The sequence below is a fragment of the Gymnoscopelus microlampas genome (genome assembly GCF_963454915.1).
Source record: "Gymnoscopelus microlampas genome assembly, chromosome: 20".
NCBI lineage: Eukaryota > Metazoa > Chordata > Actinopteri > Myctophiformes > Myctophidae > Gymnoscopelus > Gymnoscopelus microlampas.
The window spans coordinates 46996852-47024081 of NC_139957.1; the positions used below are offsets into that span (position 1 = coordinate 46996852).

At 40.1% G+C, this 27230-nt stretch overlaps 1 protein-coding gene across 1 annotated transcript; it reads left to right on the forward strand.

Moving 5' to 3' along the window:
* The first annotated feature begins 9482 nt into the window (after positions 1 to 9482).
* Positions 9483 to 25375, forward strand: LOC311036178 (uncharacterized protein). Its single transcript, XM_084044710.1, has 7 exons — positions 9483 to 9578; positions 14991 to 15036; positions 15135 to 15836; positions 20220 to 20816; positions 22176 to 22616; positions 23070 to 23705; positions 24353 to 25375. Exons 2-7 carry the CDS (start codon positions 15021 to 15023, stop codon positions 24676 to 24678), a joined length of 2718 nt encoding a protein of 905 aa, XP_083900836.1. The 5' UTR covers positions 9483 to 9578; positions 14991 to 15020; the 3' UTR covers positions 24679 to 25375.
* The last annotated feature ends 1855 nt before the right edge of the window (positions 25376 to 27230 follow it).

Below are 27230 nucleotides of genomic sequence, written 5' to 3' on the forward strand. Positions count from 1 at the left end.
TTGTACATGACTAACTTTGATTGTGGGTGCTCTCCTAAATGCAACAAGGGGTGGGGATTTGCAGAGGTCTTTCACAGATGGCTCTGTTTGGAGCACATGCCAGTGTCTGTTGAGTATCTTTTTGATTTGTGAAGCACAGTGGTTATATTCAGTACGGAAACAAGCCCGACTTGGATTTTTAGTTTTTGGTGCATTAGATAAGAGATCAGAGCGGGAGGTGTTATTGGTACATTGTATGGCTTTCTGAATAGAATTGGAAGAATAGCCCCCGTCCTTAAACCGAGTACGCATAACGGTTTGTTTGGAGTGAAAGTCATCAAGATCTGAACAGTTACGTTTAAGCCTCAAAAATGGACCTACTGGGATGTTGTCCTTTAGGTGTCCAGGATGGTTACTGGTGGTAGCATGCAAAATCGTATTGCGTTCCATGTCTTTTCTGAAAATAGATGTGTGAATCATTCCAGTTTCATCCTTGGATATAGTTAGATCCAAATAGTTAATCTTGTCAATGCTCTGTTCACAAGTGAATTTCAGGAAACTTGAGTTGTTGAGATATAATACAAAGTCCATTAGTCCATAATATAACATATATACAGTGTGTGATTAAATAGGCGTATTATATAATATAACATATATCCAGTGTGTGATTAAATAGGCGTATTATATAATATAACATATATACAGTGTGTGATTAAATAGGCGTAACCTACTCTCATCTAAAATCACAAGGATCCCCATCAACCCTCTGAAAGCATTCATTGATTAACGTTAAATAACTCTTTACTCTTTAACTTCATTAATAACTAAATGTTCATGCGACGTTGGTTGGTGGAGAATGACAACAGCAAAGCTTTAGAGGTTTGTGATATTTGTGGGGCGGCAGTGGCTCAGGGGTAGAGTGGCCTGGAAACCGCAAGGTTCCTAGTTCGATCCCGGGTTCCCCCAGAGTCAGTGTAGAAGTGTCTTTGAGCAAGACACTGAACCCTTAAATGTTCCTGATGAGCAGGTTGGTGCCTTGCATGGTTTCCTCCGCCATCGGTGTGTGAAGGCCGTCAGCTGACCATCTTCAACACCCAGGCCACGGTCAGCATCGGGGGCGGGGGGCAGTGACCGCAGTGACCGCTGTTGTAGTACAGACCGGACAGCTGGCCCGGTCTGTACTACAACGGCCTGAAGGTTCTCAACATGGCCCAGTGACTAACCCTAATCCCCACCCACCGTACAGGTACACACACACACACACACACACACACACACACACACACACACACACACACACACACACACACACACACACACACACACACACAGAGCGATGTATGCAGTTTGGTTTTAAAAGGAAACATGGTACCGATATGTGTATATATGCTTTGAAAGACATTTTAGCAAATTATAGAAGTCACAATTCCACCATGTTTTTGTGTTTTATAGATGCTTCTCGAGCATTTGACAGATTGAATCACTTCAAATTATTTGATAAGATGTGCCAAAGAGGGGTACCCATGTACATTATAAGGATACTTGCCTTTTGGTATGCTCATCAGACTATGCAGGTGAAGTGGGGTAATACTGTGTCTGAACATTTCTATGTAAATAATGGGGTGAAGCAAGGGGGGATTTTATCTCCCCTACTGTTTAATTTATACATGGACGATTTATCAAGGAATCTGAACCTGTGTAAAACTGGTTGTGTCATAGGGGACTCTGTTGTCAACCACCTTATGTATGCGGATGATTTAATTATCTTTTCTCCGTACAGTGCAGGCTTACAACAGCTTCTGAGGGTGTGTTCGCAGTATGGCATTGAATTCAATATTAAGTATAATGCCAAAAAGAGTAGCATCATGATTGTACGAAGTAAAGAGGATAGAAGGGCTGTATTCCCTAATTTTATTCTCAGTAGCAACATACTATCTGTGTGCAGGGAGATTAAGTACCTTGGTCACTATATCTCTGATGATCTTACAGATGACAAAGACATCAATAGACAAAGATCCAAATTATATGCTCAGGCAAATATACTAATGAGGAAATTTCACAAATGTTCTGTACATGTCAAGGTATCACTTTTTAAAGCTTTCTGTACACCTTTGTATACGGCTCACCTATGGAGTAATTACAAGGTTAGCAGCATGCAAAAACTCAAAGTAGCATATAATGATGCTCTACGGTTGCTGGTGAGGGTACCAAGATGGCACAGTGCCAGTCAGCTGTTTGTTAACTTGGGGGTACCTACCTGTCAAGCCCTACTAAGAAACTTAATGTACAAATTCATATGTCGTCTTGAAGAGTCTGACAATCATGTTATCAAGATTTTAATTAATCCTATCATGAGCTCCACTAGGTTCTCGTCCATGATATGGAAACATTGGCGAAACAGCCTCTACAGACTGTGAGCAGCTGTAGAAGGACTGTCTTATTGTTTTATATGTTTTATGTTTTGTTTTGTTTTATATCGTTGCTTTTATCTGAGTTTTAGCAAAGAGCAACTGTCATATGTATTGTTTTATGGACTCTGAGTCTGAAATAAAGATTGAATTGAAAAATGTAGGGTTCAGTGACTTGCCCAAGGACACTTCCACATGTGGTCAGGAGGAGGAGCCGGGATTCGAACCGCCGACCCATGGATCACTGGAGGACCTGCTCTACCTCCTGAGCCACAGCCGCCTCAGGTCTTAGTGACCTTTTATGGTTTTAAATCAAACGTCACATGAAAACAACTGCAGAGAAAACGTACCGTTTAGGACAGGGCTCTTCAACAGGGGGTCCGGGACCCGTAGGGGGGTCCTCAGAGTTACTACATCAACCACTTGAACCCTAGCATCCTTATTCTGATCGTGTAAAGTATAACTTCTACACTTATAGTACATAGAGTCATATTAAAGAATTTGACCAAAATAACTAATAACTACGTAAACGCCAAAATGAGGCTTAAAAACACTGGGAATGAGATGAGCTTCTACATGAATCCTTCTCTGAGTGATATATTGCCAGATATACATAATTTTAAAACTTTTAAAATGAATGATTATCTATAGATAGTATATTGTTAAAATGTTCATAAGACCAGAAATCAAGCCTCTAGTGGGGCTCGACTCATTAGTGTTTTAATGCTCCAAAAATACACTAATTACTCATGTTTTGGCTGGAAGCCCACAGTTGGATGTACTGTGTATAGAGCAGTGGCCCTCAGCATAATCATATGTGATCTGGGGCCCCCCCAACATAATCATATTTGAACTGCGGACCCCCCACCCTGACAAGCACTTGGAATTGTAGTGAGTTGACGCATTACATTTAGTCTGACTCGGTTCCACAGATACATATTGTGAAAATAGCAGATCTACAAACACCATGCTAGCAACATTATATAAGTTTATATAGTATAGTTGGTTGATTACTTTTGATGCTGTAATGCCCTTCTTTCTTTTATTTCTTTTTTTATAGGTATATTAGGTATTAAAAGTCTTTAAATTGTCACTTCATAACTTGTGTCTCCATAACTTTAACAGTTTACAGATGCACTGCAAAGTACTTTTACTCCACTACAATTATTTGAAAACTTCAGTTACTGTAGTTACTTTGTAGATTTTGATTATTATTACAAAACATACATTAACCACTTCAACCCTATATACATTTAGGCTATTTGAAAATAGCAGATCTACAAGCTCCCAATGCATCGCGATAAGACGCATTGGGAGCTTGTAGATCTGCTATTTTCAAAAGATGTTTACATTTGAAAACTTGTGAAATGGAACATTTTTTTGCATAATGAGTACTTTCTAATTTTGGTACTTTAAGTATATTTTGATACCAATACTTTTGTACTTTTACTCAAGTTAATTTTGAATTCCAGACTTTGGCTACTTGTAACAGAGTATTTCTACGTTGCAGTATTGATACTTTTACTCAAGTAAAACATTGGAGTACTTTTTTTCCACCACTGCTGTAGTTATTAAAGTAGACATCAGATGTTGGAAGTATTCTACATCACATTGTCCCTTGGGTCGGCTGTATAGCTTAGAGCCCCCCCCCCCCCCCCCCCCCGTCCTGTACATGTCAAAGTGTCAATGAGCAAGACACTTAACCCATAGGCTACTCCCCCCCCCCCCCCCCCCCAGTATTCATGATGCATGAGCAGGTATCAGCTGGGTGAAGCTGAAACTGAAGCCACTATTTCTAGTTTTTAAAACCCTGCCAAACGATGATGTTGCTAGGCAGGTTTCTGAAGTTTCCACAGCCCTCCTATGAAACACAGTGAGTAGCATTTTATCATTAGTGAGGACCAATTATATGAAGATAAGATATAATATTATATTATAATGAGCGTTAGTGAGGACCAATTATATGAAGATAAGATATAATATAATATTATAATGAGCGTTAGTGAGGACCAATTATATGAAGATAAGGTTGAAAAGTCGTCCTTTTAACTGGTTGAACCATTTCATCCACTGGAGTCCCCCAGGGGCCAATACTAGCCCTCCTCCTTTTTTCCTCCTTTTTTTTGTCACAATACAGCGTACTGCATTGTGACACGTTATGAACTTGCAGATCTAAAAGCTCACAGCGTGCTGCATTGTGACACATTGGCCACAGTTACATGGACACTCATGTATTCATTCAGAATGAATTCATTCCGAATGAACTCATTCTGAATAGAGGAATCTGATCCACTCACCTGTTTACATGGGACCTGAATAAAAGTATTCCTCGTTTACACGACCAAAGCATTCATTCAGAATATAACTTTTGACATGCGCAAAGTGGTTCCCGCCTACGCCCGGGCATGGACCAGGGGCCACTACCCGGAGCAGAGCTTCCCCTGGTGGGCATGGGAGGAGGCAATAGCCCCCTTGTGCCTCCGCGGCGGCGGAGGTCTATCGGTCGTAGGCAGGCCGGTAAGCAACGCACCGACTCCTGGCCAGGCAGCGTTGTATGCGGTGCAAGCCTGTGTTCCTTTGTCATCCCCCCCGGGGGAAACTCGGGGAAAAAATCTCGGGGGAAACAAGTTAACAACGCAACACTGACTACAAAACTGAAAAACGTTAATAAAAACAATATGCAAGTATAATCAATCAATCAATTATTCAGCAGTGGTTTCTTCATGTTGTAGTTTAATGGTTCAAGCTGCTCTCATACTCAGAGCCCCTTTTATGTCTGGTGAGTACAGGTGATGGCCCAGAGACCCCCACCCCTGGCACTCCTGGCACCCCATGAAGATAAAGGCAAACATTTGCATCACTATAGTATAGGCGACGTCGCTCTGCTGTTTGGATACGGTAGTGATTAGCTGCCTGCCCGCGTGAATGGACGAGGTCCGACGGCCACTATTCTCTTTGGATTTTTTTCACTGCCTGTTTTTCAGTCTTTTACTTTATTTTCTAGGGGAGGCTAGATTTTAGTTGGGCAGGCGGCCGCCTGCCCTGCCTCTATGGTGGGTACGCCACTGATGTAGGTACCGTACGATGATGTCATCGCGCATTCGCACATGGTCATTATAATAATAAATGGAGAGAGAGAGAGAGAGAGCGCAACACTACAGTCTATGATCAATGCGTTTCTGCGTTTACGTGTGGATAGGGATTTAAAAAAAAAATCTTTGTCATGTGGCCAGGGATTCTTTTTTAAAAGCTGAGGACTAAAATACCTGTTTAGAAAAAGATCCCAGCAATCCTCAGAGCGTCCGTTCTCCTGGACAAGTCTGGGCTTAACCATTACAGGCTTATTAAATGACGCTATTAGAATCATTAATTTTATCCCGCAGGAGCGAGCGCTTCTCAGCACCAACCGTGGCTGAATTAGAGATTTGATAGGTCATTTTTGGACAATTCTGACAGCCCTACTAAGCACAGACATGCGCAAAGGAATGCATGTATTCCAAACGGACAGGAGCGTTTGGAATAAAGTGTTTACATGGTCAATTCCGATTGATTTAACCCGATTCAAACGGTCTATACCACCCCTCCTATTCCGAATGAAAATGCATTCGGGTCAGACTGGAATGGAATATTCTATTCCAATTGGGGTGTTTACATGAGCAAATCTATTCGGAATGAATTCATCCATTCATCCATTCCGAATAGAAGTGTATTCATTCCGAATACAACTGTCCATGTAACTGTGGCCAGTGTGAGCTTGTAGATCTGTTATTTTCTCCAACCCTTGGTCCCAGAATAGGGCCACTGGGGTTCATTTGGTTCAAGGCTGTTGTTTGGTTTCATTAGTTTAGTCTTTACTGTCACACCTTAACCCTTTCAGACCTGAGGGCCATTCCACAAATACCTTCTAAATCAATTGTTCTCACTCTTTCAAAATGTTGCTAAAATATAGCAGATCTACAAGCTCACAGCGCGTCACGTTGTGCCACGCTGTGAGCTTGTACGTCTGCTGTTTTTGAATAGCCAACAATAAAATCTAAAATGGTAGCATTTCTTTCTACTCAGTCTGTGTCTCAGAGGATGGCTGTGGACACTTCAGAAACCCATCTACCACCAGTGACATCATCGATGGGGAATCCAATCTAATAGAAACTGCAGGCTTTCTATTCCTGGAAAGTTGCAATGCAATAAAATAAGCCATTGTTCTCGTGTTAATAAAAATCTAAATATAAAAATTGAAATCTTGTTGGGGAAAAAAATTCTCCCTAACGATGATGTCACTGGTAGACATGACTGTCCACAGCCCTCCTATGAGACACAGACCGAGTAGGAAAAAATGGTACTATTTTATCATAAGCATTAGTGAGGACCAATTATATGAAGATAGGTTGAAAATGGGTGAAGTCGTCCTTTAACGGCCCCCATGAAGGACGGGGCCACCACTGGCCACGGCCCACCCCTCCTCGCCCCAAGGAGGGGTTTTGACCTGTTAAACAGGTTATATGTGCATCATGTGATACCTGGCTGCTTTGGCCACACCTCACTGTTGTTTTAAACCAATCGCAATCTCAACTTAGTATATTGTATTTTATTGACAGCTACTGTGACCCTTTTGAGAGATACAATTTAAAGGACAGTTTCCACTTGTTAACTCCTAGACCATCCTGGAGCATCCTGGAGCATCCTGGACCATCCTACAGCATCCTACAGCATCCTACAGCATCCTACAGCAGAGCTTGAGCTACAACCCTCTTCAGACTGACTGCAGCCACAAACCAACAGGTAATTAACCCTTCATATCCTATATGGAGACAATGGAGGTTGTTGAGTTGGCTCTTTACTTATTGGGAAATATGTTCTGGACAGCAGTGGTGGAAAAAGTCCTCAAATGTTTTACTTAAGTAAAAGTATCAATACTGCAATTTAGAAATACTCTGTAACAAGTAAAAGTTCAGAATTCAAAATGTACTTGAGTAAAAGTACCAAAAACAGAAAGTACTCATTATGCAGAATGTCCCATTTCAATTCTCAAATGTATACAAATATTTTAAAAATAGCCGATCTACAAGCTCACAATGCGTCGCATTGCGACTCATTGTGAGCTTGTAGATCGGCTATTTTCAAATGGCTGAAATGTATATAGGGCTGAAGTGGTTAATGTATGTTTTGTAATAATAATCCAAATCTACAAAGTAACTAGTAACTAAAGTTTTCAAATAATTGTAGTGGAGTAAAAGTACACTATTTGCCTCTGAGATGTAGTGGAGTAGAAGTAAAAGTACTGAACATTAGAAATACTCAAGTAAAGTAAAAATACAAAACATGTTTACTCAAGTACAGTAGGCTACTTGAGTAAATGTACTTAGTTACTTTACACCACTGCTGGACAGTGATAGTTCCATTTTACTGTCCAATACACACTGAGACACACTCTGTGTGTGTGTGTGTGTGTGTGTGTGTGTGTGTGTGTGTGTGTGTGTGTGTGTGTGTGTGTGTGTGTGTTAGAGATTAGGGTTGTGTAGTTACCTTGTCATGATGTAACTCCAAAGGTGGACAAGAAATCAGAAATAATTGCTCCATTGATTAGAAATTGATAATTCTAAATATGCTCCTCATTGACTTACATTGTACGGTGAAACAGCTCTCAAAGTCACTCTTTTAGTATGTAAACGAATCAACTTTATTTGTGTTCGTTTATGTGCTGAAAGAGTGACTTTGAGATCTGTTTCACCGTACAATGTAAGTCAATGAGGAGCATATTTTGAATAAAACAATCCTAATCACTGGAGCAATTATTTTTTATTTCTTGTCCATCTTTGGAGTTACATCACGGCAAGGTAACTATACAACCCAAACCTCTACCAAAGTGGTCCAAAAATTCGAACTAACCCTTTAATCCAGGGGTCTTCAACAGGGGGTCCGGGACCCCTAGGGGGTCCTCAGAGCTACTTTAGGGGGTCCGCCAAATCTTTGTGTGATAGGATTTCGTTTTTTACATTAACCACTTGAACCCTAGAATTCCTTTTCTGAGGGGCGCAGCACGAGGCGTTGAGAGCTTGTAGATCGGCTATTTTTGGCAAAGAGGCTATAGGTGTAGAGGGAAAAAAGAGCAGACTAAGTAAGAAAAAATGTTTAATCTGAAACACAATTTTATACAATATAGAGTATGGGGTCCCTGCTTCATCTCTCTCTCAGCTAGGGGGTCCTTGGCCTGAAAACGTTGAAGACCCCTGCTTTAATCCACTAAATAACTGTAGCAATAGTTGACTAAGGATATAATTATTATGATATTTAACCCATTAAGACCGGGAGTGTCATTTTAGATTTTAGCTTTATATATATATATATATATATATATATATATATATATATATATATATATATATATATATATATATATATATATATATAATATATATATATATATATATATATATATATATATATATATATATAAATATGCCGCCCCCTCAGCCAAAAGTACTGAGGGGGTGGAGCCAAAAGTACACCGTGCGTATGTCACTGATCACATGACCTCAATCAATTACCCTTTTCTAGGCAACATAGAAGGGGGGGGGGGGGCTTTTTTCTTATTTCCACACAACAGCTCTAAGGTGTATTAAAGACATAGATCAATGTTGAAAATGAGTGGTCTTCCCCTTTAAATGTTGCAGCTGGTAAAAGTTAATTGGTTGATGTGTTGCTGGGTAGATTTAGATATAATAAAACATAATTGTTTATCACTTAAAGGAGCAGTACACTGATCTCTAATACCAACACTTTCATCTAGTTTACATTTGTTGACCAGATTGTCAATATAATCCTAACCCTAGTTTCTGTTTTATAGCTTAGTTTCTATTTGGTTTTCATCAACATTAACCAATTCATCAGTGAAAAAAACTACTAGACAAAAATTGTTATCACAGTTTTAGTCAATACAATTAACACAAGGGAGGGGAGGGGAGGGGAGAGGGGAGGGGTACAACACCCCAGGCTTATTTTGTAGTTTGTTTTCCAGTTCAGGTTAAAAACTACAGCAGATTAAAAACATGAGGTCAATCTCTAGCATCCTCAACTGACTATGTGTTTCCTTCTATGGACAGGTTGTGTGTCACTGTGAGAGCCATGAGGACCGTTCCATTCCTACTCTGAGACACTTCAGACGTCTTCTTAGAGCACAGCAACACAACACAGGTAAGTCTTTGGACCTGGATTTATAATTATATTAAACCTGGGTCGTTTATCGCTGAAAACTGTGGGTGAATTTGGGGAGTTGAGTGATTTTTAACTACTTATTGGAGGCTGAATGGTTAGAGAGCCCACCTGGGGAGCAGGAGTCTCCAGTTGTCCCAGGTTTGACTCCAGGCCTGGACAGCAGTGTGTCAAATATGATTGGTTGAAGTGTCCTTGAGCAAGTGTGATGCATGTCTGTTTTATTTAGTGACGTTGCATGTTAGCTGACTGTGGTCGAGGGAGACTAGTGATCATTTGACACAGGTCAGCCCTACTTTCCCACCGGGTCGTAGTGACACGCCCCCTTCTGTGACTCACAGAACAGCTTCTCCCTGACCGGCTGTTCTCTGTGGTGGAAAATAATGCTCTGTGCTGGCATTGCCTGGGCGGGGGGGGGGGGGGGGGGGGGGCATCATTTACCATTCTGTCCCTATCGGTACATAACTTGAAGGGAGAGTCGGTTCTGGAGGACTTCACAACGTTCCCCTAACGTCTCGCTCGGCGGTGCCTCTCGTTGCTCACGTCCGCCAGAAACGGCGCCTCCGACGTTGTGACAGTTTTTTGGCTTAATATGAGGGGCTGTTAGTCTGTTCTCACCTAATCTGAGTTCCCAGAAGTTTTCGCCAGCTCTGGCGAGGAACTTCTGGGCCACAGCCCTGGTATTTGTGGGCGGGATGTACGTCACGCTCTGAATCTGAGCGGACACGCCTCTTACCGGTCTGAGAGCTGTGCAACTCGTCTAAAAAGTCCGACGAGAGGCAAACAGCAGTACACAACAATGGCGGCCGAAATTTCTCAAGGGGAAATTGCTTCCCGTCGATCCTATTTAGATGCATCACCCACTGCATGTGGATCCCGCCCCCTTTTCTTCATTGGCTGTTGATTTGAATCACAACGCAGTGGCCGCGCCCCTGCTGTCCAAGCTCCGACGCTAACCCTCCCAGACTAGTTCTCACCAAACAGGCCGAGTGGTCCGCCTTGCTGGGGGCGACACAAACTTAACCTTAACTTAACCTTAACGTTAATCCTAACAAAATAATTATTGTATGAAAAATAAGCACAAAGCAGCGTGAAGGATTAGATCCTGAGGCACATGGATTGATAAGCTAATGCTTAACGTTGATGCCACAGCGCCATCTAGTGTTCCAGGGGTTTTGGGAGTCATTTAAAGCGGTCCGCCCATGTGAGAGACACTTCTGTGTGCGTCACTTAAGGGGGCGTCGCCAAGTCACTGATTGAATTGATTGAATATTTTATTAGGCAAACAGTTTAAACATCACAATTACATTTATAATACTTTGTCTAAAAGGTCCGTCCAAAAAAGTCCTTGCGGTCTTGTTTCCATTGGGGTCCTTGGTATTCAATTCATAGACATGAATTAGCAACAGAATAGTTCAAATATTAAAACAGAAATACAGAGAAATTAACTATATTATATGTACAAACAAAACAACAATGAGTTTTTAAAGCCGTTTTAAATGAGCCCACTACTATGACCTGGTGGCAAAGGCTGGTGCGCGTTCCTCCCACCCCCCTAAAGCAAAGCAAAGTTTGTTGTTTACCCAGGGTGTCGGACTAAGCACGAAGCTTGTTTCCAGCCGGACCCTGCATGGAAGCCTTGCTCAAGGGCTATTCAGCGGTGATTCATGATCGATGTGATGAATTGGGGAATCGAACTAGGGACCTTCCCGTATCAAGGCCGCCCCTCTAACCACTAGGCCACCGCTGCCTCTGCCCTCTGTGTCTGTGTGGTGTGTGTGTGTGTGTGTGTGTGTGTGTGTGTGTGTGTGTGTGTGTGTGTGTGTGTGTGTGTGTGTGTGTGTGTGTGTGTGTGTGTGTGTGTGTGTGTGTGTGTGTGTGTGTGTGTGTGTGTGTGTGTGTGTGTGTGTGTGTGTGTGTGTGTGTGTGTGTGTGTGTACACACACACAGCATACCTATACTCTAGAGCCCTGCAGGCTAAACTACAATTATTTGAACACTTTAGTTACTTTGTAGATTTTGATTATTATTACAAAACATACACTAACCACTTCAGCCCTATATACATTTCGGCCATTTGAAAATAGCAGATCTACAAGATCACAATGTGAGCCTGTAGATCGGCTATTTTCTAAAGATTATTGTTTGTAGCTGCCCCAGGTCCTACAAATGTCCACGCCTCATACAGATGTCCTTTCTGGTATTTATTCCATCAAAACTCTCCAAACTCCTCCAAACAGACACCGTGAAAACTATAAAGGAAATAAACATACATTTGTTCAGTTGAGTTCATAATCAGATAAACAGAGTCCTCTGATTAGTGAGGCCACACAGGTGCATCCAATTAGTGACATTTTACATTAAAAAGTCTTCCAAACAAAGTTTAACTTGTAAATTACAACACACACAACAATACATCACAGATCAATGAAAGGCACATATAATAAGCATTTACCGTGTGCGTCTCTTGAACCTTGTGCACAACTTTGGCAATATTATTATTATGTCTCTGTGACTGTCTTAAACCCATTAAGACCTGGAACCCATCTGTGTCACTTTTTCATTTGAGCTAGAAAGCATTATTTTACACTTTGGCTATTCAAAAATAGCAGATATACAAGCTCATAGCGCGGCACCAAGTGCCGCGCTATGAGCTTGTATATCTGCTATTTTTGAAAAATCGTGACAGTCTGAATATACATATATTATATATATATTGTTTTAAAGCAAACATTAACTCAAATCTTTGCTTCTGGGGGTCCCTGGAACAACATATTTTGAGATGGGGGTCGGAGGCCAAATACATATCATTTTTGGGGTCCTTGATATGAAAAAGTTTGAGCACCATTGATATAGAAACATACGTTTTTTTTTTAAACAGTTGTGATTTAGAAGACATTTGTAGAATGGGCTTCAGGTCTTAATGGGTTAAACTTGACTCTGGATCAACTCAGCTTGCTTCTGACTTGATTGACAGCTTCACTCTGACCATGTGACTCTCTGCCCAATTTACCGTAAACCCTCTAAGCAACGGGCACAGCATTTTGACCTTAAATCTTGTACTATATAAACCTCTTTAATATATTTATTGTAACTTTTAGTACTATTTATTCATAATGAAATGAATCTTTTAACCCAGTGTGTACATGAACTTTACATAAACAAAAAATTGTTATGTTAATAACTACCTAATAGTTTCATAAAACTACAACTCAAGTACTTTTTAGTGATGTTTGTGTTGTTGACTTCTTGTGGGTTTGCTTTTATCAGAGCACAGCTGAGAGTGCAGCTGCTGCGCACACCAGTGAAAGAGCACGCTCAAATCTAGTTCATTAATAATAATAATAAATACATAAAAAGGTGTCAGGCTTCAGGCTGGCCTCGAGCTGTTAAATTGCGTCACCTATGGGGCCAGGGGCCGAGCTATAGGTTATAACGGGTTTGTATAGGAAAGGGGCGTGTCAGATAAAATGAATGTCAAATATCTAAATACTGAATCAAGACACTTAAAAACTGTCTGAGGTGAAACACAAAAGCCTGAGTAGACGTTAAAATGACTCCAAACATCACCCTATAGCTATACAAGCAGATCTACAAGCTCACAACGCCTCGCACTGCAAGGCGTTGTGAGCTTGTAGATCTGCTATTTTTGGCTAATGTTCCCCATCACACAAAGATATGGTGGACCCCTTGTAGTAACTCTGAGGACCCCCTAGGGGTCCCGAACCCCCATATAGGGAGGGCCGCCACTGGGCGGAGCACAATGGTCATAGTTGGTGGAGTGAAGAGAAGCTTAAAGGGATATTTCACTTTTTAACATGTTTGGGGTCATTGGAGGCTAGAAGGTTTACCTTATTAATATAATGGGGTCTGTGAGCCCGGCCCTGGGCCCCATGATCAAATACAGAGTGTGTGTGTGTGTGTGTGTGTGTGTGTGTGTGTGTGTGTGTGTGTGTGTGTGTGTGTGTGTGTGTGTGTGTGTGTGTGTGTGTGTGTGTGTGTGTGTGTGTGTGTGTGTGTGTGTGTGTGTCTGTGTCTGTGTGTGTGTGTGTGTGTGTGCATGATTGATTATGGAGCTGTCGGTGCCAACCATTTTGTACACATTTCCACTAAAATATGTAGTTTTACATTGCATGATAACTATTATATATATTTTTTTTAATACTTTATTGCAGGTTCGTACATTACATTACATGTTATTGATTTCATTTATCTTAACTCTTTAAGTTCTTTACTTGTTTAATTCACCCTGCATCATTTTTTTTTAAATTACATATACCAACAAAGATGTATACAATAACTATCATATTTCAGTATAATATTTAATATTTCTGTGCATTAAGAACCCTGCTCACCATTCAGCCTGACTAGTCCTTAAAGGATCAGCCTGTGATGTCACTGTTTCATAGACAGTTCATCCATTGGTTAATAGTTCCATGCTGTATGTGTGTGGTGACTTCATTCACTCTACCTTCATGGTGTGTGAGAACATAGTAATAATATAATATAACAAATATGATGTAATCAAATCAACCTTACCGTTTGTATTCACCGCTCGCAGTGGTGTAAAGTAACTGAGTACATGTACTCAAGTACTATACTTAAGCACAATTTTGAGGTACTTTACTTTACTGGAGTATGATTGTCTATTTACTTTTACTTCTACTCCACTACATCTCAGAGGCAAATATTGTACTTTTACTCCACTACAATTATTTGAAAACTGTAGTTACTAGTTACTTGCAGATATAAATTATTACATAATAAAACATACATTAACCACTTTAGCCCTATTTTATACATAGGTTATTTGAAAATAGCCGATCTACAAGCTTACATAGATCTGCTATTTCAAAACATTTTAGTACTTCCTCTTTTGGTACTTCAAGTACATTTTGATACCAATACTTTTATACTTTTTTACTCAAGACAATTTTGAATTCCTGACTTGTACTCGTAACTTCTACATTGCAGTATTGATACTTTTAAACATTTGAGTACTTTTTCCACCACTGACCGCTTGCTATCTTTGACTGCGGTGTGTCGTGGTACCCCCCCCCCCCCCCCCGCCCCCCCCCCCCCCCCCCACGTCAGGGTTCCATGTGGATGTGCCCTTACAGGTCTGTAACTCTGAGAGTGTTCAAATGGAACCAAATGGACCCGTACGGGTCCATTTGGTTCCATTTGAACACTCTCAGAGTCATTTGAACACTCTCAGAGTTATGGAGCAGCTTGAAATGAAACAGAACAGTGTGAGAACTGATACAGACAGTATATGATATATAATTCCTGATATATACATCTATAAAATCGCTCTATATTCACTGTAACCATACATGTGTTTGGATGTTTGTTTACAGTTCTTTCTATTTGTTTTTATCTTCTTTCTTTTAGGAAGAAAAGAGGAACAGTAAAGCTGCAGAGATGGCCTCACATTCAGGTTAACCAGTCAATGATTGATGAGATAATATGATCCTGAATATTTACCATTTTAAATTAATTTGAGATAATTAATGAATATTCATCTTGTATTTCCAGGCCCCAGTAAAACACCCTCAGAGATGAGAATTACACTTCTGGGATATAAATATTCAGGGAAGAGTTCCTCAGGAAACACCATCCTGGGTTTAGAGCAGCTTAGTTTAGAGAGAACAGGTCAGTGTGAGAAGAGACAGGGAGACGTAGGAGGGAGACAGGTCACTGTGGTCGACACTCCAGGATGGTTTTATAATCAGTCTCTAAAGCAAACATCTGAGCTGATCAAACAGGAGATAGTTCTCAGTGCATCTCTGTGTCCTCCAGGACCAGATGCTCTCCTCCTGGTTATAAGACCAGACGAACCACGTACAGCTGATGAGTATAAAAACATGGAGGAACATGTTCAGCTTCTCAGTCAGACAGTGTGGAGTCACACTATGATACTGTTCACCAGGGGAGACCGTCTAGGAGGTAAATCGATTGAGCAGCACATTAAGAGTGAAGGTGTGGGCCTACAGAGGCTTGTAGAGTTATGTGGGAACAGATACCATGTCTTCAACAATAAGAACAGGGATGATGACACTCAGGTCACACAGCTGTTGGACAAGATACAGGAGGTGGCAGGAGAAAAGGGAGGCTGTTTTGAGATAGACAGAAGAGTGTTAGAGGAGACTGTGGAGAAAAGGAGAACACAGGATGAGGGAGCAGCACGACGACAGATGAAGGTGAAGGAACAACGAGAGAGCATCAGGTCAAAGATGGGTATGTAATTATTTACATATAAATCACATCTGTCACTAACACACTTCTCAGGTACGCAGACACAGCTTTTAACCCCTTAAGACCTGGAACGCATCTGTGTCACTTTAGATTTCTTTGGCTATTCAAAAATAGCAGATCTGCAAGCTCATAGCGCGGCACCGAGTGCCGCGCTACGAGCTTGTAGATCTGCTATTTTTGAAGGGTTAACCCATTAAGACCGGGAACGCATCTGTGTAACCACTTAAACCATTATTATATACTTTGGGCTATTCAAAAATAGCAGATATACAAGTTCATAGCGCGGCACCGAGTGCCATGAGCTTGTAGATCTGCTTCTTTTTTTTTTAATCGTGGGAAATTTGTGCAAATCTTTGAATGTATTTATTTCTAAAGCGAACATTTGTAAATCTTTGCTTCTGCTGGGGGTCCCTGGAACAAATTATTTTCAGATGGGGGTCCGCAGCCAAATACATATTATTTTGGGAGGTCCTTGACATGAACAAGTTTGATAACATTTAGAAGACATTTGTAGAATCCCCCAGAAGCAAATATTTGAATTTAAAAAAGCGGCACTCGGTGCCGCGCTATGAGCTTGTAGATCTGCTATTTTTGAATATAGCCCAAAGAAATCTAAAATGACACAGATGCGTTCCCGGATTCAATGGGTTAACCCCTTAAGACCTGGAACCGAGTGCCGCGATACGAGCTTGTAGATCTGCTATTTATGAAAAATCGCCATTATTTTTTGCAAATCTTTGAATATATATATATATTTTTAAGCAAACATTTGTAAAACAAATCTGTGCTTCTGGGGGGTCCCTGGAACCAAATATTTTGAGATGGGGGTCCGCGGCCAAATACATATCATCTTGGGGGTCCTTGACATGAAAAAGTGTGAGAACCACTGCTGTAGCAACATAGGTTTTTTCTAAAAATTGATTTAGAAGACATTTTGTAGAATCGGCCTCAGGTCTTAATGAGTTAACCCATTAAAACTGGAAAGCATTTGTGTCATTTTAGATTTTAGATATATAAAGCAACAAATCATTTTAACCCCTTTATCCATATTAATTAACCCATTAAGACCGGGGACGCATCTTTACATTTCTTTGGCTATTCAAAAATAACAGATATACAAGCTGGTTGCGCGGCACCGAGTGCCGCGCTACAAGCTTGTAGATCTGCTATTTCTTTGGAAAATCGTGAAAATATGTGCAAACCTTTAAATATATATTCTTTAAAGCGAATATTTGTAAAATATTTTGTTCCAGGGACCCCCTATAGCAAAGATTTGAGTTACAAATGTTCGCTTTAAAATATATACCTATATTCAAAGATTTTCACGAAGCTCATAGTGTGGCAATGAGTGCCGCGCTATGAGCATGTATATCTGCTATTTTAGATATACAAGCTCATGAGCTTGTAGATCTGCTATTTTTGAATAACCAAAGAAAAATAGCAGAAATGCAAGCTCATACAAGCTCATAGCGCGGCACCGAGTGCCGCGCTATGAGCTTGTAGATCTGCTATTTTTGAATAGCCAAAGACATCTAAAATGACAGAGATGCATCCCCGGATTGAATGGGTTAAAAGTAGTTAAATTACACAGGTGTGGTTGATAAGGATATCTGTCTAATTGTTCCCTGTTCACACAGACACACACTGACCACTAACCAATCAAAGACATCCATCCATAATAAATGTAAATAAATAATGATAACAATTAAATAAAAAATTAATGAATAACAAAAATAAAAAACACAATATTCAAAATAACAGAAGGAAGGCATAGTATAATAGTTATCACTGCTGGCGGACGTCCAAATCCGTTCCTTTGTTATTATCATTTTAAAAACATTTTAAAATTGTGAAAATATCCGATCTACAAGCACACAACGTGTTGAATTGCAACATGTTTTGAGCTTGTAGATCTGCTATTTTCACTACTTTTGTTTGACAGTCTTGTATGAGAAGTAGGGCGTTCATTTAGAAAAAAAACTGGATATTGAAACATGGAGATAGAAGGTTTCTGCCTGACAACATGATATACAATGTGTTTTATTTATTAAGGGAAGAAGTGCATTATGAATTAAATGCTTGAGCCCTATTTCAAATATAGTGGAAAAAACTGATCTATAAGCTCAAACGTGCCGTTATGTGGCACATTGTGAACTTGTAGATCTGTTTTTTTGTTTTGTCTTTTGAAATGTAAACATTTGAAAACAGCAACAGAAACATGCATTGATATTAAAGACACTGCATTTAAAAATGTATCAATGAATTTGTACATCTGAACTATGAGTGAGAGACAACTCTGTTATTACTGTAGTTTACTGTAAGTCACTGCTTCATGTCAAGGACCCCCATACTGATATGGATTTGACCACAGACCCCCAATTGAAAACATGTTTTGCCAGGGACCCCCTTAAGAGAAGATTTGTCATGATTTTTCTAAAACAGCAGATCTACAAGCTCACAATGTGTCGCATCGTGACACACTGTGAGCTTGTAGATCGGCTATTTTGAATACGTTTAAAATAACGGCTTAAGTGTTTAAACTGTTCCTCATTTTGCTGGGGACCTCTTGGACCCCCCTGAAGGACCCCTGGGGGTCCCCAGACCCCACTTTGAGAAGCACAGCAGTAAGTGATATACTGTAGGTCTATTGGGTGAATACACACTCAACAGGAATGGAATGGTTCTCAAAACACACAATGGTTTTATTTGTATCATTTTCATTTAACCCCTCTATACTTTGTCTCATGACACATAGTGAAAATAACTGATCTACACGTTGTGAGCTTGTAGATCTGCTTTTTTTCCAGCATATTTGAAATAGGGCTTAAGTATTTAAAGGAGTAATTCACCCAAAACAATGACTTATTTTCTATCAATTACAATTACACCCCATGAAGCCTTGAGTTCATGCGATGTTTACGTTTTTGTCTCATTCCTGAGACAATAATGTGATGATCGGTGCAGTCTCGGGTAGGCAGTGGTGTAAAGTAACTAAGTACATTTACTAAAGTACTGTACTTAAGTACATTTTGAGGTATGTTTTACTTTACTGGAGGATTTCCAATTATCTATACTTTTACTTCTACTCCACTACATCTCAGAGGCAAATATTGTACTTTTACTCCACTACAATTATTTTTGAAACTTTAGTTACTTTGCACATATAAATTATTACATTATAAAACATACATTAACCACTTTAACCCTATTTTATACATAGGCTATTTGAAAATAGCAGATCTACAAGCTCTCAATGCGTTCCATTGCGACGCGTTGTGAGCTTGTAGATCTGCTATTTTCAAACATTTTAGTACTTTTACTTTTGGAATTTTTAAGTACATTTGGATACCAATACTTTTGTACTTTTACTCAAGTAAATGTTGAATTCTGGACTTTTACTTGTAACAGAGTACTTCTACAATGCAGTATTGATCCTTTTACTTAAGTAAAAACTTTACAATTGCCGGTAGGAGACTTAATTGACCTGTATTTGAGACTCTGCCGGTCATCAAATTGTCTCAGGAATGAGACAAAAATATAAAGATCTCCATGAATTCCAGGCTTCATGGGGTGTGTAATTGATTGAAAATTAAGTCATTTTTTCGGTGAACTATTCCTTTAATTCATAATGTAACTTTTCCCTTCCTAGAAATGTAGTGGAGTCAAAAGTACAATATTTGTCTTTGAAATGTAGTGGAGTAAAATTCATAAGTATCCAAAACATGTTAATACTCAAGTTAAGTACAGATACAATTATATTGTTTTACTTAAGTACAGTACTTTACTCAGTAATTGTACTTTGTTACTGTCAATCATGTACACGCACACACACGCACACACACACACACACACACACACACACACACACACACACACACACACACACACACACACACACACACACACACACACACACACACACACACACACACACACACACAGATACACAGATACATGTTTAACCCCATTAAGACCTGAAGCCGATTCTACAAAATGTCTTCTAAATCCCAACAGTTTTCTGAAAAACGTATGTTTCTATATCAGTGGTGCTCAAACGTTTTCACATCAAGGACCCCAACAATTATATGTATTTGGCCTCAGACCCCTATCTCAAAATCTCAAGAGTTAAAAATGTTTGCTTGAAAACAATACATATTCAAAGATTTTTCACATATTTTCACGATTTTTCGAAAATAGCAGATCTACAAGCTCATAGCGCGGCACTCGGTGCCGCGCTATGAGCTTGTAGATCTGCTATTTTTTAATAGCCAAAGTGTAAAATAATGCTTTTTTAGCTCAAATCAAAACGTGACACACATGCGTTCCAGGTCTTAAAGGGTTAATGTGTTCTTTCTTATATTTCAGGTGATGACCTCCATCTGTCAGAGATGAGAATTATACTTCTGGGATATAAAGTGTCAGGGAAGAGTTTATCAGGAAACACCATCCTGGGTTCAGAGCAGTTTAGTTTAGAGAGAACAGGTCAGTGTGAGAAGAGACAGGGAGACGTAGGAGGACGACAGGTCACTGTGGTCAACACTCCAGGATGGTGGAAGGTACACCCTCTAAATGAAACACCTGAGCCCATCAAACAGCAGATAGCTCTCAGTGCATCTCTGTGTCCTCCTGGACCAGATGCTCTCCTCCTGGTTATGAGAGCAGACGAGTCATATACAGCTGATCAGTGTAAAAACATAGAGGAACACATGCAGGTTCTCAGTCAGAGAGTGTGGAGTCACACTATGATAGTGTTCACACATGGAGACTGTCTAGATGGTAAATCCATTGAGCATTGGATTGAGTGTGTAGGAGAGGGCCTACAGAGGCTTGTAGAGTTATGTGGGAACAGATACCATGTCTTCAACAATATGAACAGGGGTGATGACACTCAGGTCACAGAGCTGTTGTTGAAGATAGAGGAGATGGAACACTATGGAACAGGACGTCCAGCAACACCTGACAGTGAGTATTTAACTGTTTGTCTTCTATTGAACATAATGCTAACATGCTAACGATTGTATGGGTTAAAATTCAGGCCACATGATGTAGAAGCCACTAGTGGACAAAGTACTCAACTGCAGTATACTTGAGTCAAAGTAAATATACTCCTGGTCAAATATTACACTACAAGTGAAAGTTGCTCTGTCAAATTTGTACTTTCCCCCCAAAAGAAATACCAGAAATCTTCAAAAAATGTAAAAAATATTGAAAATAGCAGATTTACAAGCTTGTAGATCTGCTATTTTCACTATATTTGACATTTGGCTTAAAGGAGTAGTTCAGTAATTCTATCAACCACTCACCCCATGAAGCCTTGAATTCATGGACTTTATTTGTTGTCACATTCCTGAGACAATCATTAGATTACTGTCTCCTACCGGCTAATGTATCCGGTAGGAGACACAAAGGAGACTCTTTGTACCACATATACACACGGTCATCAAATGATTGTCTCAGGAATGAGACAAAAACTAAAAAATCTCCATGAATTCAAGGCTTATGGGGTGAGTTAATTGATAGAAAACCAGTCATTTTCTGGGTGAACTACTCCTTTAAGTTGATATTTCATAACGCACTTCTTCCCTTCCTAGAAATGAAATCAGATCCGTAGACCGACCCGTCACCCGTGATTATATCAAAATACAAACCAGACCCGCCCCCCCTGTCAAATAATGGACCCGTTGTCCGCTCCGTTACTCGCTCGTATTCACCGCTCGCAGTGGTGTAACTAACAGTTACTCAAGTACTGTACTTAAGTACAATTTTGAGGTATATTTACTTTACTGGAGTATTTTCAATTGTCTATATACTTTTACTTCTATTCCACTACATCTCAGAGGAAAATGTTGTACTTTTACTCCACTACAATTATTTGAAAACTTTAGTTACTAGTAACTTTGCAGTTATGAATTATTACATTATTAAATATGCATTAACCACTTTAGTCCTATTTTATACCTAGCTATTACCTAGCCTCTACCTACACTGTATAGCCGATCTACAAGCTCACATACTGTAGATCTTCACTTTTCAAACATTTTAGAACTTTTACTTTTGGTACTTGAAGTACATTTTGATACCAATACTTTTGTATGTTTTAATGAAACATCTCTTAAAGGCACAGTACTGGTAATGTTTTTAGCATTGCAACCATTGCTTTACCTTAGCAACCACCAATTTGACCTTAGCAACCTTAGATGTTCCCATAGTAACCACATATCTGACCCTAGCAACTTTCTATAGACCATAACAAACCGACTATTAGACAACAGCAATCTACTATTAGCAACAGTCATACCCCAGCAACTACTTGTTTAACAGAGAAGTGTGGAGTCCTCAACGTCACCAAAATCACAGAAAATGGAAAGAAAGTCAAGAAGAACTGGACGACGTCCTTGACCTTTCTGCACGGCTCTTCTCTGCTCTTCGCAAAGGGCCAGGAGACTGGAACCAGATGGAAGTTTGGCCGTAACCAGTCCAAGCCACTGTGGACCTGCGAGTTCACTGTGGACCTGCGAGGAGGATCCGTGGACTGGGCCTCCAAGGACAAGTCTAGCAAGAAACATGTCATCGAGCTGAAGACCCGTCAGGGGACAGAGCTGTTAATCCAGTCAGAGTTCGACAGCGCGGTGAACGACTGGTACCGAGCCCTGACAGAGACCATCAGCCCACATGCCAGGGAGTCAGATGAGGCCATCGAGGAGGACCTGCCTGGGTCACCAGGGGCCGAGAAACAGGACAAGGAGAAGAGCATGATTGGAGGCAAGTAGACATTTATTGGCGTGGGACACACCAGACTCAGACATAATGTATTTTAAAAAGGTCTCGAAAAGGGGTGTGGCCTAATGGCTTAATACCTACAAAATGTCAAAGTTGAAGCCCCACCATACAGTTTCACCCACATGTTTAAAAAATGTGTACGCACCTGTATCATGTCCTGACTTACAAAAAAAGTATCTTGGAGCCATGACCTAAACCCCAACAGGAAGTCAGTTTTGTGGGGTCTTAGTGTATTTTATGCCATTTTCACAGGTTACACTTCTCCTAGGAGAACAAGAGACAAGAATAATGATATTTCTATTTCCTTCAAGACTACAATATTGCAGTGAATACATTTGAAAGAGAGATAAGAAAATATATGACTAATTGAGGATATTAAAATGTCTGTGGTTCATCTTAACTTACATACTGTTCTATTCATATGTTCTATAAAAGAGACATCACTGTTCCTGGGTGTGACACCAACAACCACCATCAAAGACAGCAAGGATCAAGACCAGAAAGTGACCCAGGACCAGCAGGACCAGAGCGACCAAGTAGAGAAACTCACAGCTCTACTGAAGGAGAGAGAGAGCGAACTGCAGAACACCATCACAGCGATGGAGGACAGCAAGAGAGAGCAACTAAAACTGACCCAGGAACAGAGGGACCAAGCAGAGAAGCTCACAGTTCAAATGAAAGAAAGAGAAGCCACCATCAAAGAGATGAAGGACAGTAAGAGCCAGGAACAGAAACGGATCCAGGAACAGCAGAGCCTGAGCAACCAAGTGCAGAAGCTCACAGATCAAATGAAAGAAAAAGAAGACACCATCAAAGAGATGGAGGACAGCAAGAGAGAGCAACTAAAACTGACCCAGGAACAGAGGGACCAAGCAGAGAAGCTCTCAGTTCAAATGAAAGAAAAAGAAGACACCATCAAAGAGATGAAGGACAGTAAGACCCGGGAACAGAAACTGATCCAGGAACAACAGGACCAGAGGGACCACGCAGAGAAGCTCACAGTTCAAATGGAAGAAATGAAGAGTGAACTGGAGAAGCTCAGCCAGAGACAGATGGAGGCAGATGAGAAACGTGAGTGAAAACATGTTACTCTTTCAAACGTGTGATCACGATACTACTTCTATTAATTATGATGATGAATTCAGTTACTCTGTTGCTCTGTTGATTATAAATTGATAATCCAGCAATAGTGTCCTCGTTGACTTACATTTTACGATAAAACAGGGCTCTCAAAGTCACTATTTTAACACTTAAAGGATGGCAAATAAAACAGATTCTGCCAATGTATAACGTCACAAAACCCAGTATGTTTTTAGTTTTAGTTTAGTTTTTCAGAAAAAAATCAACTTCATGTTGATTTAGCTATTTATATTAGGAAGGAAGACCCGGACCTTTCTTGTCAACAGGAAGTTGACATTTTAAAAAAAGTTAAGGGTTTTTGATGCTATATATTGGCAGAATATGCCTGGTTGGCCTTGCTTTATGTGCTAAAAATAAAAGTGACTTTGAGAGCTGTTTCACTGTACAATGTTAGTCAATGAGGAGACTATTTTTGGATGATCAATTTCAAAACAGAGATATCTCACCAGTTGGACTAGTTCCATCATGACAATGTGACTATACAACCCAAAGCTCTACCAAAGTATCATTGCGCTTTAATATATTATCTTGGTTATTTTATAATTACACCACTAATGATGAAACAAATCCCCTTCAAGGTGCTTCTGCAACTCCACAACATCTGACCCAGATCGTCACAGGAGCAGAGCAAATGCTGAAGTCTGCTAGGATGAAGTTCATTCAAAGAATCTCAGAGCCCGTCCTGAATGAGCTGCTGGACGAACTTCTGGATAAAGACATCATCACTGATGAAGAATCGGATACAGCCATGGGGAAACATCTCAGGCAAGACAAAGCACGGCAAGTCATCGACATGGTGCGGAGAAAGGGAGACAAGGCCAGTTCATTCATGATTGACGTGATTTATAAGCTGGATCGTAACCTTAGTGATGCGCTGCAGCTGAGGCAGCCACCTACAGCTTAGCCTGACATGCTAACTGTGTGGAAACAATGATGTTTCCAGAGCTTTCACACTTATGCAACTATTTTCAGTGATGAGGTGAGAGCAGAGAAGGTTAAATAGACCATCGAAGATAGATAGACAACACTGTTATAAGCCTGTAAGAAAACAGAAATGGGAACAAATCCACAGTGAAGTAAAGCATTTGAATGATATGTAACATGAAAATATTGTAAAAGCTACTATAATGTAATGTAACCTTAATGTATTATCAGGGATTTGAACCGTGGTTTCCTGCACAAGTGCAGATTATTATTTTATGTTATTTTAACTGAGCCAATAGAGCCTGCCTGCTTGCTCAGGGGAGTCCTCAGAGTTACTCCCATAAGGGTCCATTTGGAACCCCCTCAGGGACCCCCCCGAGGGTCCCAGGACCCCACTTTGAGAACCACTGCCCTACACTCTTAGAATCAGGAACACAGACCATTGTTCATGATGATTCTCTTCATGGATTCACTCTGTTTGACACCATGAAACTCAGGGAGTTTGTTTTGTTTTGTAGATCTTTTATTATTCCGTTTTTTAAACAGTAAATGATACGATGCAGTGATCTGATGCTGTTGTTGGATTCTTAATGTGTTTATTTGTATCTTATATGATTTACTTTGTGTTTCTTTACCTGGAAGTGAAGCATGTCACTGCAGAATCTATTTCAAAATACTACTGTTGGTTTATAAAGTTTTAAATGGTTTAAATACTACTGTTGGTTTATAAAGTTTTGAGGCCTAAATACATTGTGATCTTGTGTGATATCATGAACCATCCAGAGCTCTCAGGTCATCTAAAGATCTGCTTTTTGTCACTAGAATCACAGCTAAACGTAGAGAAGCAGCATTTAGTTTGTATGCTTCACATATCTGGAACAAACTGCCAGAAAACTGTAGGTTCTGCTGACACTCCTAGTTATTCTAAATCACAGATAAAAACCTTTCTGTTTGATGCTAGCCTGGGACCACACCAATCTGCCAGTGCAACAAAAAAAAAGCCCTCTGTGATTTGGGTCTAGCCCCGCTCCGTTGTGAATCCATTTCCTGCTCCCGAAGTCTGGGGTGACCAATCAGGGCCCAGTATTCAAATATGGGAGACTGTAATTGGCAGTTGGTTGTAGGTCTAACCAATTGTGTTCAGAGCCATTATTTTGATCCCGCCTCTTGGAAATGAAACATCCTCATAGAAGCACCAGACTCGTATCCATGCAGTGATATAGTCTGGTCACGCAAGGCTAGTTTGATGCTGCCTTTGATTGAGGTGTTTTCTCTCTCTTCTGCACTGTATACTTTTATTATGTCATAATGTCCTTTAATAATGTGTTTCTTTGCTTGATGTTTGTGAAAATGTGTGTTACAAATAAAAAGGCCTTTCCAAGCTCTTGTAATGTTGTGGGTTTATGTGAATAGACTTTATATGACATACAGTAACAGTAACAGTGCATTTTTATTAGAGCTTTCTAGAATGTCTGCTTTAACTTTATTTAGTTTACAAATAAAGGAAGATAACTTGATTGGTTGAATATTTTATTAGGCAGAAAATGTAAACGGCACAATTACATTTATAATACTTTGTCTAAAAGGTCCGTCCAAAAAAAGTCCTTGCGGTCTTAATTGTTTCCATTGGGAAATGGAATCCTAACAGTATGTTTCAAGGGACGGTCGGTGACTTTAGCTTGAACTTCCTGTTGTGTTGGGCTGCCATCAGTGTTGGGCAGTAGCAGCTACTTTAACTTGAACCAAGTAGCGTTTTCTGTAGTGTAGCTATTTTTAGACCCAAGTAGTTGATGTAGCATTCAACAAACGCTACATGTATAAAATGTACTGCTAAATAAAGATTTGTGAAGAAAAAAAAATCCCCGGAGAAAATCCATGATGATTGGTTGGATTATATGATGACGACTCACGATTGGTAAGGTTAGGGGGCAAAACATTACGGGTAGGCCAATCAGAGGCAGGATAGGGCGGGTCATGCCGCTCCAAACCATGATGAACAATCTAAACACAGACCACATGCAGTTAGCAGTCCGTCCTCTAGATATGTTATAACTCTATGGAAGTGACACGACTAGCAGACGAGGAGGGGAGAACACTCTAAGAATGGCAGAGGGATTCACTGCCAAAGATGTTTCCAGTGATGAAGATGACGACCAGGAAGTCAAAAATAATGATGCGTCTCCATGGGCGTATCTGGACAAAGATGCTTTTAACAGATAGATAAATCCTATGTGTTTAGGTGTTTACTGTGTAATCCTAAAACCAAGCTGCTCTCAACTTCCCAGACGTCTAACACACATGTAAGAACACACATTCATGTGAGCTGATGAAAAGCTTTACATAACTATTGTCAACTGTTCCCAAACAGCTCATAACGCCCCATTGAGAGGCATTGGATATTTTATAAATAAATACATATTTTCCTAGGCACAGGAAAATGGTCAAACTGTTAGTCTTGACTGATTGACTGAATACTTTATTGACAGTTTTTCAGAACAAAAGCACAGGAAAGTACAGTTCAATACATGGTCT